Raw genomic sequence first — 14,276 nt, forward strand, 5'->3', positions numbered from 1 at the left:
CTCCTTTCTCTTTTGGTACCCCATCGGCAATACTTGGGCGAACATCGTCAGAAATTCAGCCAGGGTACATCTCTTACTCGATTTTTTTCTGTTTTCTTCTTTCTCTTTGGCTTTCTTGCTACATATTAAGACTGCATCAATCACAGTTACGAAACAGTACAGCACCCATCTGCATTTCTCAACTACGTCCGGCATAATGGACTACCTGCCCCAAAAATATCTTCCCTGGGATGTACCTAAGGATCGAACAAAGCCAGACCAACTCTCCAACATCCAAATTGAAATCCAGCGTAACATCATCCAACGCTTATCCGTCTATACCCTTGGACGCTTGGCCATGGTCTCTCGATTCTACTACGGCCTTGCCACTCCAGTTCAATACAAGAAAGACGCCTGCGACGAGCCCCCGCGCGCCATACTTTGGGCTGCATCGTGCACTGCTACACCGGATACTAAGAAAATCATCAAGAAAGTATTGGATCTTGCTGTGGTTTATGGTGGGAATGTGAATCGGATATATCCACTGATAGTATCGGACAAGATTGCGACATACACGCCCCTCCATCTGGCCGCCGCGAAGGGTAACAAAACAGCAGCCAAGAAACTCTTGAAACTTGGGGCTGATCCTAACGCTCTGGGGTGGGAATTCTTCCGTGACACACTATTCTCACCCAGTGTCAAGGCACTTGCATCAATAATGCCGAATAAGGCGATACATCATATTTCTCTCCACTGCAAATGGCGCCCCCTATTCTTTCCATTTCTCAACGAGGATAAGAAGATGATCAAACTATTGCTGCATCATCGCGCCTCGCCTGTACTTGCTGTCCCTATTGAAGATGAGATGGCATCTCCAGTTGATCCAGGCACCATTAATCTTTTACATATTCTTTCAGCCCTCCCAAAGGAAAAGTTTACCAAAGATGCCAGCCTACTGCTATATTTCAGGAATCTCCCTCAGCTTATCAATATTCCTATCATGGCAGGATTAACACCTCTATTTCTCTCGATACACCGTGGCAACGATATCCTGCTCAAAGAGATCATGACCAACGGCGGCAACATTGAGGATGTGAACTATATCGGAAGAACTCCATTGATGCAAGCTATTGTATGCTGCTGTATGAAAGAGGACCCAGAGGTACGAATTTGCTACAAGGGTATCATTAGTAACATGATTGAGTGTTTCAATGCCAAAGTTGGTAACCTTGGTGACGCTGATGTGATGGAAACACCATTAATCTGTATCATCAAGGAACTTCCCACGCCTCTTCCCACGGATTGGAAGCATAGAATCCAAGACATCAAGGAGATTATTGACCTGCTACTTAAGCATGGAGCTGATATCAACGAGGTCTCAAATGCGGGATTCACCATGCTCCATGTTCTTTGCGACATCATCTGCAAAACTCAACAAACCGGATCGCTCCTAGATCTCTTTGGAAGCCTCATTGAATATGGCGCTAACCTCAGCATCCCTTCTCACAGGGGCCAATCTGTTCTGGGAATGTGTATCATTAAGTACAACCGCCAGCCCACAAAGTTTTACAACTTTCTCCAAAAGCTAGGTGCGTCGCTCGTGCGTCAGGAGATCGACGCCGTATTTGTGGAGTGGGCACAGTGTCCTGGCTTCCGCAAGTCCTTCGATATGATACAGTATAAGAATCATATTACTCAACCTGCTATCGATTCTGCCTACGAGACTGCTTTTTTCAAAGATGGGAAGCTTTTCCATCTGCTGAAGGAGCATTTCCCAAAGACTACCATTGCCGAAAAAGTTGCTTCAGAGGCTCTCCTTACATTGGAAAACTATTCCAAGCAATTTGGCTTTGCCCTAGAATTTGACAGTTTCAACGGTCTCTACATCCACAGCAACGGAAACAGCCTGTTGCATTCGATAGTGGATAGGCTGGAGAAGTATCCCAAATACAAGGATGCACATGCGAGAGACGATGCGTATAATGTGCTTTGTAAAGGCGCGCCTCTCGAACACAAGGATACCCAAGGCAAAACGCCTCTTCAAAAGCTTTTTTGTCTTCGAAAGGAAAGAGATTGCCCAATTTTGAGGCTCTTTTTATACGACGTGAGAGCCGGCTGGGAGGATCTTGGGGAGGAGCCCACGCAAGACAAGGCCCAAGAGATTTGGTTGAGAAAGCGGAAGAGGGTTCTTGATGCGCTAATGTAGCCCAAGAGTAGATCATTCTGTGGGAAATGGGAGGAGAGCAGGTTATGGGTCTGCTTCAACAATGATGGCTTGAAGCCGCTCGCACATCGATATTCGATATGGGACAATTCGACTGAATATACGTTGGGAATCGTTTTACATCAAAAGTTTGCATTTGCATCAAAAGTTTGAGCGTAGGAGCAGATACTAGAAGAATTAGGTGCCTCTCTATAAACAATTCCAATTTCCTCCCAATCGTAATCTTCTTCCGACATAAACTCCACGTAGTCGCAAGGCATTGGATAACGACTCCTTCTTTGACACATAGTTAGACAAGTATGAAACTAGACGGCCTTTTAAACTTCTAATATTAGTCAAGCCTCACGACGGAGCCTCTTGGCCCAAAATGTAGACCGAAATATGCATACTCTAGTTTGCTGTGGTGCCCGCTCCGAAGACCGGCTATTCTTTCTTTCGCCAAGATCTCCTTATATCTTTATTTTTTTTCTTGTCTCCCTCCTCAACTAATCTCACCATAATTCTCACTTTGCCGTCGTCTCATCTAACTCCTTTCCGCGTCTATACACATGCCAAAACTCCCATCCTCGTCACATGTCTCACAGAAAGCAACCCCCCTCATCTAGAGATCTCGGGATTTTAAAAGACCCTTACTTGTTACGCTTCTATTTGTGGCGCCGGTCCCCGCTGCAGATCCCGCCCTAGGGAGGGGAAGCTTAGGAAGCTGAAGACTTCGCAAAAATCACCAACCTTCCTGAAAAGGAAATTCTCAAGCGACGCGGTGGAGATGCTGCGATTAACACGTGTGGCGGCATTGGCTGTGATTGGGATTAGCCTGATATGGCTTTCTTTGTTGGTGTTTTAAAGCCGAAGATTGGAATTAGTCGAGACACTGCTCGGTAATGTCAAAATTGGTATCCTCTGTGTTTTAAGCGATACTACGTCTCTTATCTCCCTGCTTCCATCTATCTGGCGGTCGGATACGGCGGGTGGTTGGCATATAGTCATGGTGGCAGATATTACATGCAGCTTAGTCTTGGTGAGTCGCACACGCTGAGACATATTATGTGATGGGGTCATGAGGGTGCCGAAACAAGCATATGGACTTGGTATGCATTAGTAGACGGTAGATGACCGAGCAAGAGAGCAGGTGAGGAGTCGAGCAGACTATATAACTGCCCTTGTTGCCCTCGGGATTTGCTCGACGTTGAGATTTTCTGTTGCATCGTAGCATTGTTAATTACAGAAGAGACAAGCAAAGAGAGATACCGGGGCATCTCTCAAATTCACATTCAAAAGTCTTCATACCAAATCATATACTCACCATGAAGCTGTCCATCTCTGTCGCTCTCACCTCGGCCGTTGCGGTTCTCGCCGCTCCGGCCCCTATGCCCACACCGGTAGGTAGCAATACAATATGGCATCCATCCTGTACACCTCAACTCTATGTATCAGAATGGCTAAAGCTTCAACTCATTACAGCCTGGTATCCCCACCGCAAGCAGCGCCAGAACTCAACTTGCCGGCCTCACCGTCGCCGTTGCTGGATCCGGCACCGGTTACTCCCGCGACCTGTTTCCCACTTGGGATGCCATCTCTGGTAACTGCAATGCTCGGTACGTCAATAACTTGCTGTAGCACCTTTAAGTCTTCGGGAGTACAAGACAAAGGCTAACTGAGTGGTTGTAAAATAGCGAATTTGTGTTGAAGCGTGATGGCCAAAACGTCGTCGTCAACAACGCCTGCGAGTCCCAGTCCGGCACCTGGATCAGCCCTTATGACAACGCCAGTTTCACAACCGCATCCAGCTTGGATATTGACCACATGGTGCCTCTGAAGAATGCCTGGATTGTGAGTTTTCTCCATCTTCGTTGCCGATACATTCCTCAACTATCTCCGTCCCCCATTCTCTCTCGTTGTCTTCACCCCCTCGCCATCACATCGTTTCATATCACTAACACGTAGAAACCCAGTCCGGCGCCTCAAGCTGGACCACAGCTCAACGCGAAGCCCTCGCCAACGACGTCTCCCGTCCCCAGCTCTGGGCCGTCTCCGCAAGCGCAAACCGCTCCAAGGGTGATCGCAGCCCCGACCAGTGGAAGCCTCCCCTGACGAGCTTCTACTGCACTTACGCCAAGTCGTGGATCGACGTCAAGAGCTTCTATCAGCTTACAATCACAAGTGCCGAGAAAACGGCGCTGAGCAGCATGCTAGATACTTGCTAAATTAATAATGCCAACTTAATCTCCCTTGTCTCAATCATATTATTTTATTTCACGTCAAATTTTTTTTTTTTTTTTGGACATTTTCGTTTGTACCCCCTTCCCGGCTGTGCTGCCCTGTTGCTGTCTTTTGTGTCTCCGTGTACGGATGCCCGCAGAGGAAATCAACGCGACATCCCCTTCTTCCACATGTCCAAAGTGAGGCTATATCATCTTCTTTTTGAACAACAGCACCTCTCTGTGGCTGGTCACCAAATATGGGGCCACAGCTCATCGCGTAGAAGCCATCCGTTCGCTCCGCAGCCGAGAGTTAATGATGGCCAGGGGTTACAATAGTGTGTTTAAAGGGGAATCCAGAAATTGTTTGATGTCACCTGTCAAACGTGTCCGAAACAGCATCTTGTATTACAGCTTTATATACGCTGGAGTCACTTTGGTACGAGTTATGGTATTTATGCATATGACAAAAGGACGGAATATGAGTATCAGGATTGTTCAGCTTATTTGATAAAACTCATAGTTACACTATCTCCCCCGTAGATTACCACAATGTCATCACTGGTGTGAGCTACTGGCCAGACAATTCTTCACTTCATATCTGAAGTCGGCATCCGGTCCTTTTCTCCCCTGCTCTCATGCCACGCCTTCAGTTGTGCTTCATCCCACCAGATATGCAGTGCCAGGTGATTCACTGCTACACCTTGATGCTGCCGAGAAGCTTATCAAAAAGAAGATAGCTTGCGAAGATGAGCTAGAGCAGTCATCTCACTTAAACCGTACGATATAAACACGACGAGTTTTAGACCTTCTTCCCAAATCTTTGACAAATTTTATTTGCCCCGTCTCTCATGTGCCTCCCAAGTTTAAACAGTGATAATACTAAGTCTAGCTTTTCAACATGTTCTCCCAGCTCCTCCTCCTATTAATCCATCTAGCTTTCCCCGTGCTAGCCAGTCTCAAGGATCTATCTCGATGCGATCCCCTCAAGAAAGACGCTCGTAAACCTCTCCTCCCTATCAGCCCCCCAACAAGAATGATTAAGGCGGAAGCTGAAAAAAAGGTCACAACCTCAGATTGTCCTCCCGATCCCGCATTCGCCACCAAGACCTCCTTTGACTTCACCAAAGCCACCTGGGACGATCAATTCACTTCCTTCTGGTCCATCGACTCTTTGACAACGCAAGACAAACGCCAACTCACATTCAACAACACCGATGGCAAAGGTGCCGCCTTTAACATATGGCAAGACAATCAAGCACCCACTCTAACCAGCAACAAATATCTCCTCTTCGGCAAAGTCAGCGTCGAAGTCCAAGCCGTCAAAGGCCCTGGCATCATCACCGCCATTGTCCTCAAATCTGACTCAGGAGACGAGATCGACTGGGTGAGTCACTCTCTTTCCCTTTTTTTCATTTAACATGCAAAAGCAAAGTGCCAACTCCAGGAATAACAGGAACTCCTCGGGGCATTCGAGAACCAAGCCCAGACAAACTACTTCTACGACGGCCAGCCACTCTTCAACACGTACAACACAACTTACCACCTCGACACCTCCTCCTTCACCTCGTCTTACAAGTACGGCATCGAATGGACGCCCACAAACCTCAGCTTCTCCATTAACAATGTCATCCGCAAGACGTGGCACATCGGTGACATCCCAGCCTACAAGTGGCCCCAAACCCCGATGCAAGTCAAGCTCGGCATCTGGACCGTCAGCAACAGCAGCGACCCGGGCACCGTCGTTTGGGCCGGTGGTATGCCCAATTGGGCCAACCACGACGCCGACAAAAACCCGTACAGCGCCTACTTCAAGACGATCGAGCTGGAGGACTACGCCGGCGGATGCAACGAGACCGCCAAGGGTGCCAACGTTGAGTACTTGTATGACGAGCGCACCACCAGTTGGGAGGGCATTGAGATTAAGGGATGTGTCAAACGATCAACTCCTGGCGCTTTTCCTCCCCCTATAGCTTCGTCAAGTGGCGCCCAACCCACGCAGACTGGCGATGGTGACAAATCTCATCCATCCTCTTCCGCTACTACTGCTGAAGAACAGCCCTCGCAAACGGGGGAGCAGAATCCAGACCCGTCTGAAAGCAGTAGCGACGAGAATGGCAATGCAGCGCTCCCCAGTGGAAAGCCATCCTCGCCACTCGGCGCCGTGATCTTCCTGCTCTGGCTTCTCGCTATGTAAGTTAGGGGTAAAGGTGGGAGAGGAGAGGGTGAATGTTGAACGTATCACAACAGCTTTGAATCTTATTCCGCTGTATTGATGAATCAGGATGGTAGGGGATTCACACCAGTAATAATAATATTCAACTTCACATCTTCTGCATGCAGTTATCCGGGCTTTCTTCAACGGGAATTAATGACCGCTGTGGTGCAGTTGTCATTGCTCTGTTATTTCCATAAACAAATGCTCGCTTATGCTTCCAACATTCTAAAACGCTCTCTCAGCAGGCACTTAAAATACTAACACAATCAAGCGAAATGCAACTAGTAGTACAGTATATGTTCTCCCATCTCTCCCTAGCATTAATTGACGAGACTGCTTTGAGTAGAAGAAAAGTTCCAAAGTAGGAGGTATCAAAAAAGGCGACGGCCACAGTAATTAGAAAACAAGAACGGAATAAAATGGGAAAGAAGAAGTAGAATAGAAGCCCCAGCTTCTCCAATGCAGCTCGCGGTCTCCCTCCCCTGTCTGCCCAGCCCAAACGCAGTGGGCAGGCAAAACAAGCAATTAAGCTAACTCAACCATAATGCAAACGGTGTTCAAGGCCGCAGTGTCTCATCCCCATCTTCGTCGCTGACGTCCATATCGCCGTCGCTGAGCTCGCCTCTAGCCGCCCGTCGAGCCAAATCTCTTTCCTTATAAATCTCCCGTCTCCTGCTCTCTGATTGCTGCAGAGTATCCACGTAGGTTCTAAACTTGACAATCTCCCTAAGTAAGTATGCGCTCTTGCGTTCCCAATTTGCCATGGCCTTATTCGCGTTGCTACCCCTAGGGGTGAAGGCGAGGAGCATGGGGCTGCGAAGTTGATTGTGGTTTTGTAAATCATCCTCGATGCTCTTGACATATGTCGAGAGTGTCTCTAGCTGCTCCGGCTCCGGTAAGTTGCTCGGTCGCATGCTCTGCGTTGGCGGTGCCCACTCGGAAATCGTGATGCGATCCCCAGGTAGTTTTCCGCGTCCGCTGGTGAAGGCCCCAGATCCATGATCAAGGCTAGAAGAAGGCAGGTTGACACTCTGAACGCTGTTTTGACGACCATGTGTGGCACGGCTGCCCGGGCGTGAGTTCCGGCCACCACTCATGATAGAGGCATTGTCATTAATGGCACTAACAAGTGAGTTGTTGATAACGCTATCACTCCATCCGTATTCAATGTTGCTTATGCCACCGATCAGCGGATGCGTGCTCAACCGCGCGCTCCAGTAGTTGGCCGTATTCACAAATTCCTTGATAATCTCAGGAGTTCCGACTTGGAACAAGTGAACGGCTCCCGTGGGCAAGCTCAGTGCCCACACAAATGGCCTCGACCGCGAGTAGCCGGGAGACGGGAGCGCCGAAGCGAGGGTCAGTCGCAAGTTAAACGTGCCCAAGTTTACAGCATTGTCCTGCCAGTTACCACCTCCAACAGGAGCGTTGACCTTTTCAGCATTCCTTGTGCGGCTCTTTTGCCGCGTCGACTTGGGTGCATTGAACGAAAAGATACTCATCTGCCCCCTTTGGATGACGGCAAAGACCTCGGTCCAGTTTCGATCCTTTGCTCTCTTGCCAACCCCATCCAAGTGATGCTTGTGCATAACTCTGCCTTCTTTTATCCACGGAGGCCCTGCTAGTTCCAGGGATTCATCGTCAAGTAGTTGAGCGGCAGGTACTTCGGCGCTCATGATGGACATGCCATCATTGGCATGTGCGTCATCGTCTCGGACAATGGCCTGGCTGAGAGCATTTGCAAACCCAATAGATTGCTGATAATCACCTCGGGGCATTGCTGAGCCAAACGAGTCCTGAGACATGGAGCCTTGAGTTCGTCCCAGTGAGTAGCGGCTCCAGGTTGCTGATGACATGGCTGGACTCCAGAGAGAATTTGAGTCGTCGAAGCTAGTTCGGCTAGAGTTGAATCCATTGCGCCCGAGCCCAGGCCGTGATCGGCTCTTGGAGGCCCATCGCGAGCCACCGTTGCGGCTGTTATCTGCAACCCTGCCTCGCGTCGACATTTGGCTTTCTGATGGCGCTTTGCTCAGGACACTAGGACTCCTCTTGAGCATGCCCATGACGGACAGACTGCTCTGCGATGGCATAGTGTTGAGATGCCTCTCTGGCTCCGCGCCAAACAAGGGCAGTTTGTCGTCTCGAATCGAGTTATAGATGCTCTTCAAAACTATCTCGATTTGCTCCTCCCAAGCTTTCATTGGGCCATAGAAAGACGTCTTGACAAGTGGTCCGCAATCATCGTGAGCATCCCCTAGCTGAGTATCGGTGCGGGGCGGAGGTCGGAATGAGTTCCGGAAAGTTTTCCTCTCTTGCGGCTCAGCTGCTGGTCGCGCTCCGTCGTGAAGCACGGAGCCCTTCTCGGGTAGAATGCTGGGGCGCTCAAAAGCATCAGGAACAGACTCCTCGACGGCCTGGGTAATTGTTGTCAGAGTATTCTTCACGAATTGGCTACGGGTCATCTTCTGCTCGATGTCGGCAAGATGCAGATCAGTGTTGAGAAGCATAATAGAGTAACAAATGGTATGAATGACGTCTAGTAAATGTTAGAACGACTCAACTCTGGGTGCCCTTGGGGCAGTTGAGCAAGAGAATTACTTACCAGTCGCTTTAAAGCCGTGATTCGGATTGCAATCGCACCATCGCTTGGAAAAGGCCACCAAGATACGATCGACCTGCTGTGTCTCACCGCGCAATATCAAACGGCCACACACTTTACGCAGCGCATTAAGAATGCTCAGGTCTGTGAAGTCATACAGTTCGATATATGCTTGCAAAGTCCGCTGACGAATAGGGCCTTCTTCACCCATCCAAGAAGCAGCCTTCTCCTTGGGGATGAAGTCTTCAACTCCATCGAATATCTTTAGCGCCTTCTGGCGATCATCTTCGGTAGGCTCGCCAATGACGAATTCGGGTTCGTCCAAGCCTCGACTCTTCAGGAGATCAAGTGTTCCCATTTCCCTGGCGCTTGACTCGCTCGATCTTTCGATGCGGACGCTAGGTGGTCCACTAGGGGCGGTTCTATAGTCTCCGTCATCGGTCGATGCCGAGGCAAAGGATGTCGACCGGCGATCAGTTGGTATTGTCACCTTGGGGCGAACAGGTCCGTCGTTCGGCTTGTCCTGTTCTGCAATATATGGCGACTTCTTGGCACGAATGGTACCAGTGGAGTCCCTGTTCTTGTATGTGGTAGGAGAAGCCAGATTCTCTTTATCAGCTGCTGAATACGCAGCCCGCTGCCGAACAGGAGAGTCTTCATTATCACTTCCTCCATCAAGATCCAAGAAGGAATTGTTCCTGTGCTCGAGTCCGTTCTGGGGGCGTTTGCGATCATCAGAGGACGATTGATCTTGGTCAGAATCAGAATGGACCGCCCTGATCTTCGCACTGGGACTTGGTTCATAGTCAGGTGAGAAATCTCGCTGGAAATCTGCTCTGTCGTCATCATCGTCATCTTCGACTCCTCTGGCAGCTGCCCTGTTGGTTATATCGCCAAGAGGATGCGCCATGCTCTCTCGCAGGTAAGGATTCATGATTTGCCTTAGGCTGCTAGCAGGACTTGCTGGGGGCCGGTCAAGATCGGCATGGAGGTTAGGATCAAGAGAAGGAAGCGGAGGCACATCACCCGGCAAAGGCGGCGCCTCGTCAACAACCGACTTCTTCCGACGACGGAAGAAGGACGATGGCTTCTTCTGTAGTACAGGTGTTGACTGCTGCTGCGGCGGCGGGGTGTCTTTCGGGGCAGGGGCGGCTGTGTTGCTCACTTGGCCGGTGAAGCGAGGCGCCGGAGTATCCGCAACGGCGGGTGTGGTGGCCTTGGAGCCGAAAACACGTCTGAAGAAACCCGGCTTCTCTTTGGGCTGTGAAAGTCCCCCGGCAGACTGGGAGGCAGCGAGCTGATCCGTTTTAGATTTGCCATAGCTGACGCTAGGTGCCGGAGCGGCATCGAAGTCGCTTAGGGCCATGGCAGGTGCTACCAATTGGTGGTTTACCGGTCGTTTGGTGCGTCCCGAAGAGCTTTTGACGGAACGAGTCGGGCTACGGTTACGTTCCAGACTCGGGAAATCAGTTGGGTCGGGTGGCGGGCGAGGGAAAGCCAAGTTGGACGATACACGTCGTGGCCCTCCAGGGATCGTGGGCGTCGGTGCGGAACCGTAGTCGTCAGATGCAGAGTTGCTCAGGAAGTCGAGGTGGAACGGGGACATCAACGGCGCATTGAGCTGCGTTTGCAACTGCGACGGCCCGAGATCGAAGCTCGCCGAGCGCCTGAAGCCGCTACGGGCCCAGCTAGGGGGGCCAGCGATGTTCTGAGGGTAACCTGCGTCGATGCTGGCCGTGCTGGTGCTGTCCTTGGTGCCGGCTCGGGGTCGAGTGCGCTGGGTAGGATCTCCCGGGCCGTTGACCCTGGGATAGGGCGCCTGGAAGCTGGAGCTGCTGTTGCTCCTTGGTCGAGGCGGGCTCCGGCTCCGTGCTCTGGGCAGCTGGACCGAGGTTCGGTTTGAGTCGTCGTCGTAGTCGGAGCTGTACGAGTACTGGTGTCTCGATCTTGATGGTGGGAAGCCGCGGGAAAAGGTGTTGGTGTCGTGGGCCCAGGGTCGCGGGTCGTCGTATGTCAGCGCCGTGCCGCCAAACAGGCCGCTTGTGGATGTGGTGTGTCCCAATGAGAACTGGTCGAGGGACAGGAGCATATTATTCACAAGCGAATCCCGGGTGACGTTGCGGGGGGACAGCGAGAGGTCGTGAGAGTCCCGGACTCTACCTCTAGACGCGTGTTGGTCGGCCATGTCGGGTTCGATTGGCGTCGGGTCATCTAAAAACGAAGCATTGACGTTGCGGGTCACAGTCAGCGTCGTCGGGGACGTGCTCAGCGAGTGCAACTCTGGCCTTTGGGCGTTTGGATCCGAGGAAATGAGTGGCTTGGCCAGAGGGCTAGTGGTGGTTGAGTGCGGAACCTCGTTCCTAGGCCGCGACGCAAGGGACGTGACGAGGCTCAATTTGGGCGCAAGAGCCTTGTGCCTCTGGTTTGACTGCATTGTGGGGGCATTTGCACGCCGGTTGATTTGATGGCGCTGGATCTGCTCCGCCCCCGTCAGTTTGGGGTGGGCAGGGGGCACAATCGCGAGGCTGGCCAGGGGTTGGTGATATGATGGTCACACAGCCGATCCGAGCGAGCGATTCGAGGCCGATCACGACTGGCGCAGGCTCACGCAGTCGTACTGTATTTGTACAAAGGATGGGGAGGAGGGAGAAGAGGGCTGCGGATCGTGTTTCATCGTGGGAGGACTAGTTACCTAGCAGCAGTAGCACGGCTTATTCCTCCGCAGCTAGGGCATATGTCGGAGCATGTACGAGTAGTCTATGTCAAGACGAAAATGAGGGAGAAAAAAAAGTACGAGCAAGGGGTCGCCAACAGGCAGAGGGGCCGCTCTGCAGCATCGTGCCGCGTCCACTAAAGCTGCTGTCGAAGTGGGCTGGTTCCCTTCTGTAAATCCATCACATGAAACGCTATACTGTGTAGGTACTTGTACATGCTCAGGTGCAGTTGGTCGGCAGCACGTGTCTCAGTCTGCAGCAAAACCCCAGAGTTGCAAGCAAGGGGTTGATTGATTTCAAAGGGGATCCGAGACAGTGACATCCATTGAGACAGTATGGCACAGATAGGTGCTTCTACTGCGGGAGTCAATTGCTTACCTAGATCCCAAGAGCATGTACTAAACTATGCTATACTGTACTTGCCAGCTTGTACCTGTCAAACCGTTGCACTAACAAAGCCCTCAGCATCGTTGGCGAGACATGAAGCCTCAGCAAAGCGGGTAGAATCCATCATCACAAGCTCGGTTTTTTTTCCCCTAGCTTTGTGGTACGAGCACTAGACCAGCCACGAAAAGAATCATCTAACCTTGACAGATGGGAAGCGGAAAATATCCAGTAGCCACCGGCAGAATCTTTAATTGCTGGCTGCGGTGACCACTCATCTTTTCCGAATCTCATTGGCCGACCCCTTTTTTTTTCCACTCTTTGACTTAGTACTAGAGTGGTGTAGGGAAGCGAAGCGCCCTGCAAGGATCAATTAAAGATCGCACGATTCGTACAAAGTACTTGTACTTGTACAAAGATGTTGCAAGCGCGGGACAATTTGCCACTCTGCTGCAATGCAACACCATCGTCAGCACAGCGGCTTACCCTGGAAGCGCGACATATGCATACAGCCAACTCCAATACAGACATTCATTGGGGTAGTGGTGCAGAATTGCTTTTGTAACAGATAAATTGCGCTCTGGCATTTCTACCTCCTCCTTCTTTTTAATATACTCCCATGCACAAAAGCAGGCACATGTCAGCCGTGTCCAGCTAATACTCGAGCGAGCCGCACAATCAACTTTTTATGGGCCATTTCCAAACTATTGAAGCCGAAATAAGGCTAGCTAGACAAGGGAGCCATATGGCAATTAAAAGGAACCGGATCCTTGATGCTAGCCGACCCATACAAGCACGCCCCATACAGGTACGATTGATATGTATTCTAGAAGGCATGGGAAATACTCTTAGGCTTCCCTTCGAGCTGCATCTTACCCGCTCTTCTTCACATCTAGGTTAACTACCCTGTAACTAGGTAGAAGGTGTGATATGTCTGTGCAAATACTCTCATCCGCCTACATGGAACTGATTGATTGTCTGCAATGGTACATTAAGCATAGCGCCTAACTTTGTTTAAGCCAATGCTCACTCAGCAAGCCTACATAGTACCAGGCCCAAGGGCATATGCCTATCTAATCTCAAATCTGACAATTCCACGTAAGCTAGCTGTAACCTCAAAGCATAATAAATACTAGGATATTTCATTTCGGTTTCTCGAGTGACGGGCCGAGCCAATGAGTCTCAGTAATCCCAAGTCATCATCTGTTGAGATATTCGAAACATGTTTCAAGAAACCTTGCAGTACGCGCCTGTTCTCTATACCAAGAGACTAACTCTAACTCTCGTCGATTTCAACAACAAGGACGATGAGGAAGCCTTCATAGAATTGCTGGGAACCATGGTCGGAGGAATCTTAAACCTCTCCGATACAGAAAGAAGAAAAAATGCAGAGGAATCTGTCGATTTCTACCGTTCACAAGGTCGGATCCAGCCAAAGCTTCTGGGTGGCCGAAGAGTTGATCAATCTGCTATTTGGCTTATACGGCTCGGAGCAAATTCACCACAAGGAAAGTGCATCGGCACGGCGTACGTGGTTCAGAGGAGTCTCATGCCTGACCAATCCTGGATCCTTTCTCCTGAGTACCAGGGCATGGGTTACGCTACCGAGGCTTCTAAAGAAGTCCTGCGATACTTTTATGACGAGCTGGGGCTCCGGGACATGATGGCCATCATAGCTCCAAATAGCCCAAAGAGTCCGGGCGTTGCCAGGAGAGTGGGTTATGTGCCTGTCGAAGGCGGTATACAGTTTGAGGATGGAGTGACAATCCTTGTCCTGTTTGTTCTGCCCACAGCTATGTCGCTTCCGAAGGATTTGGTGTTTCGGCGGTTTGGTCGTCCAGAGTAGCATCTGCAGGTTAGGCTAGACAAAGGGAGCAGGTGAGTGAGCCACCAAGGTGAATGAAAGCGCTCTCGTCTGTACCAGCTACGTGCATAAAATAACTGTATTGTCTAGAAACCC

The 14,276-nt window shown here is 50.5% G+C and overlaps 5 protein-coding genes across 5 annotated transcripts; 4 read left to right on the forward strand and 1 right to left on the reverse strand.

Annotated features, from left to right (window-relative positions):
- Nucleotides 1-238: 238 nt before the first annotated feature.
- On the forward strand, nt 239-1,390 carry TRIVIDRAFT_16232 (ankyrin repeat protein; the record flags this gene model as incomplete). The annotated part of the gene is made up of 2 exons (XM_014101960.1): nt 239-676; nt 845-1,390. Coding segments are annotated over 2 exons (984 nt in total), but the record flags the coding sequence as incomplete, so codon positions are not given.
- Nucleotides 1,391-3,507: 2,117 nt separating this feature from the next.
- On the forward strand, nt 3,508-4,407 carry TRIVIDRAFT_37219 (uncharacterized protein; the record flags this gene model as incomplete). Its single annotated transcript, XM_014102228.1, has 4 exons — nt 3,508-3,582; nt 3,665-3,798; nt 3,877-4,033; nt 4,156-4,407. 4 exons carry the CDS (start codon nt 3,508-3,510, stop codon nt 4,405-4,407), a joined length of 618 nt encoding a protein of 205 aa, XP_013957703.1.
- An 895-nt stretch (nt 4,408-5,302) lies between these two features.
- On the forward strand, nt 5,303-6,598 carry TRIVIDRAFT_112093 (glycoside hydrolase family 16 protein; the record flags this gene model as incomplete). The annotated part of the gene is made up of 2 exons (XM_014102905.1): nt 5,303-5,788; nt 5,858-6,598. The coding sequence occupies 2 exons, from the start codon at nt 5,303-5,305 to the stop codon at nt 6,596-6,598; spliced, it is 1,227 nt and encodes a 408-aa protein (XP_013958380.1).
- A 578-nt stretch (nt 6,599-7,176) lies between these two features.
- TRIVIDRAFT_112367 (uncharacterized protein) lies at nt 7,177-11,439 on the reverse strand (the record flags this gene model as incomplete). The annotated part of the gene is made up of 2 exons (XM_014102229.2): nt 7,177-9,155; nt 9,222-11,439. Coding segments are annotated over 2 exons (4,197 nt in total), but the record flags the coding sequence as incomplete, so codon positions are not given.
- Nucleotides 11,440-13,538: 2,099 nt separating this feature from the next.
- On the forward strand, nt 13,539-14,162 carry TRIVIDRAFT_37183 (uncharacterized protein; the record flags this gene model as incomplete). Its single annotated transcript, XM_014102230.1, has 1 exon — nt 13,539-14,162. One exon carries the CDS (start codon nt 13,539-13,541, stop codon nt 14,160-14,162), a length of 624 nt encoding a protein of 207 aa, XP_013957705.1.
- Between the last annotated feature and the right edge of the window lie 114 nt (nt 14,163-14,276).

This window comes from Trichoderma virens (genome assembly GCF_000170995.1).
Source record: "Trichoderma virens Gv29-8 chromosome Unknown TRIVIscaffold_5, whole genome shotgun sequence".
Taxonomy (NCBI): Eukaryota; Fungi; Ascomycota; class Sordariomycetes; order Hypocreales; family Hypocreaceae; genus Trichoderma; species Trichoderma virens.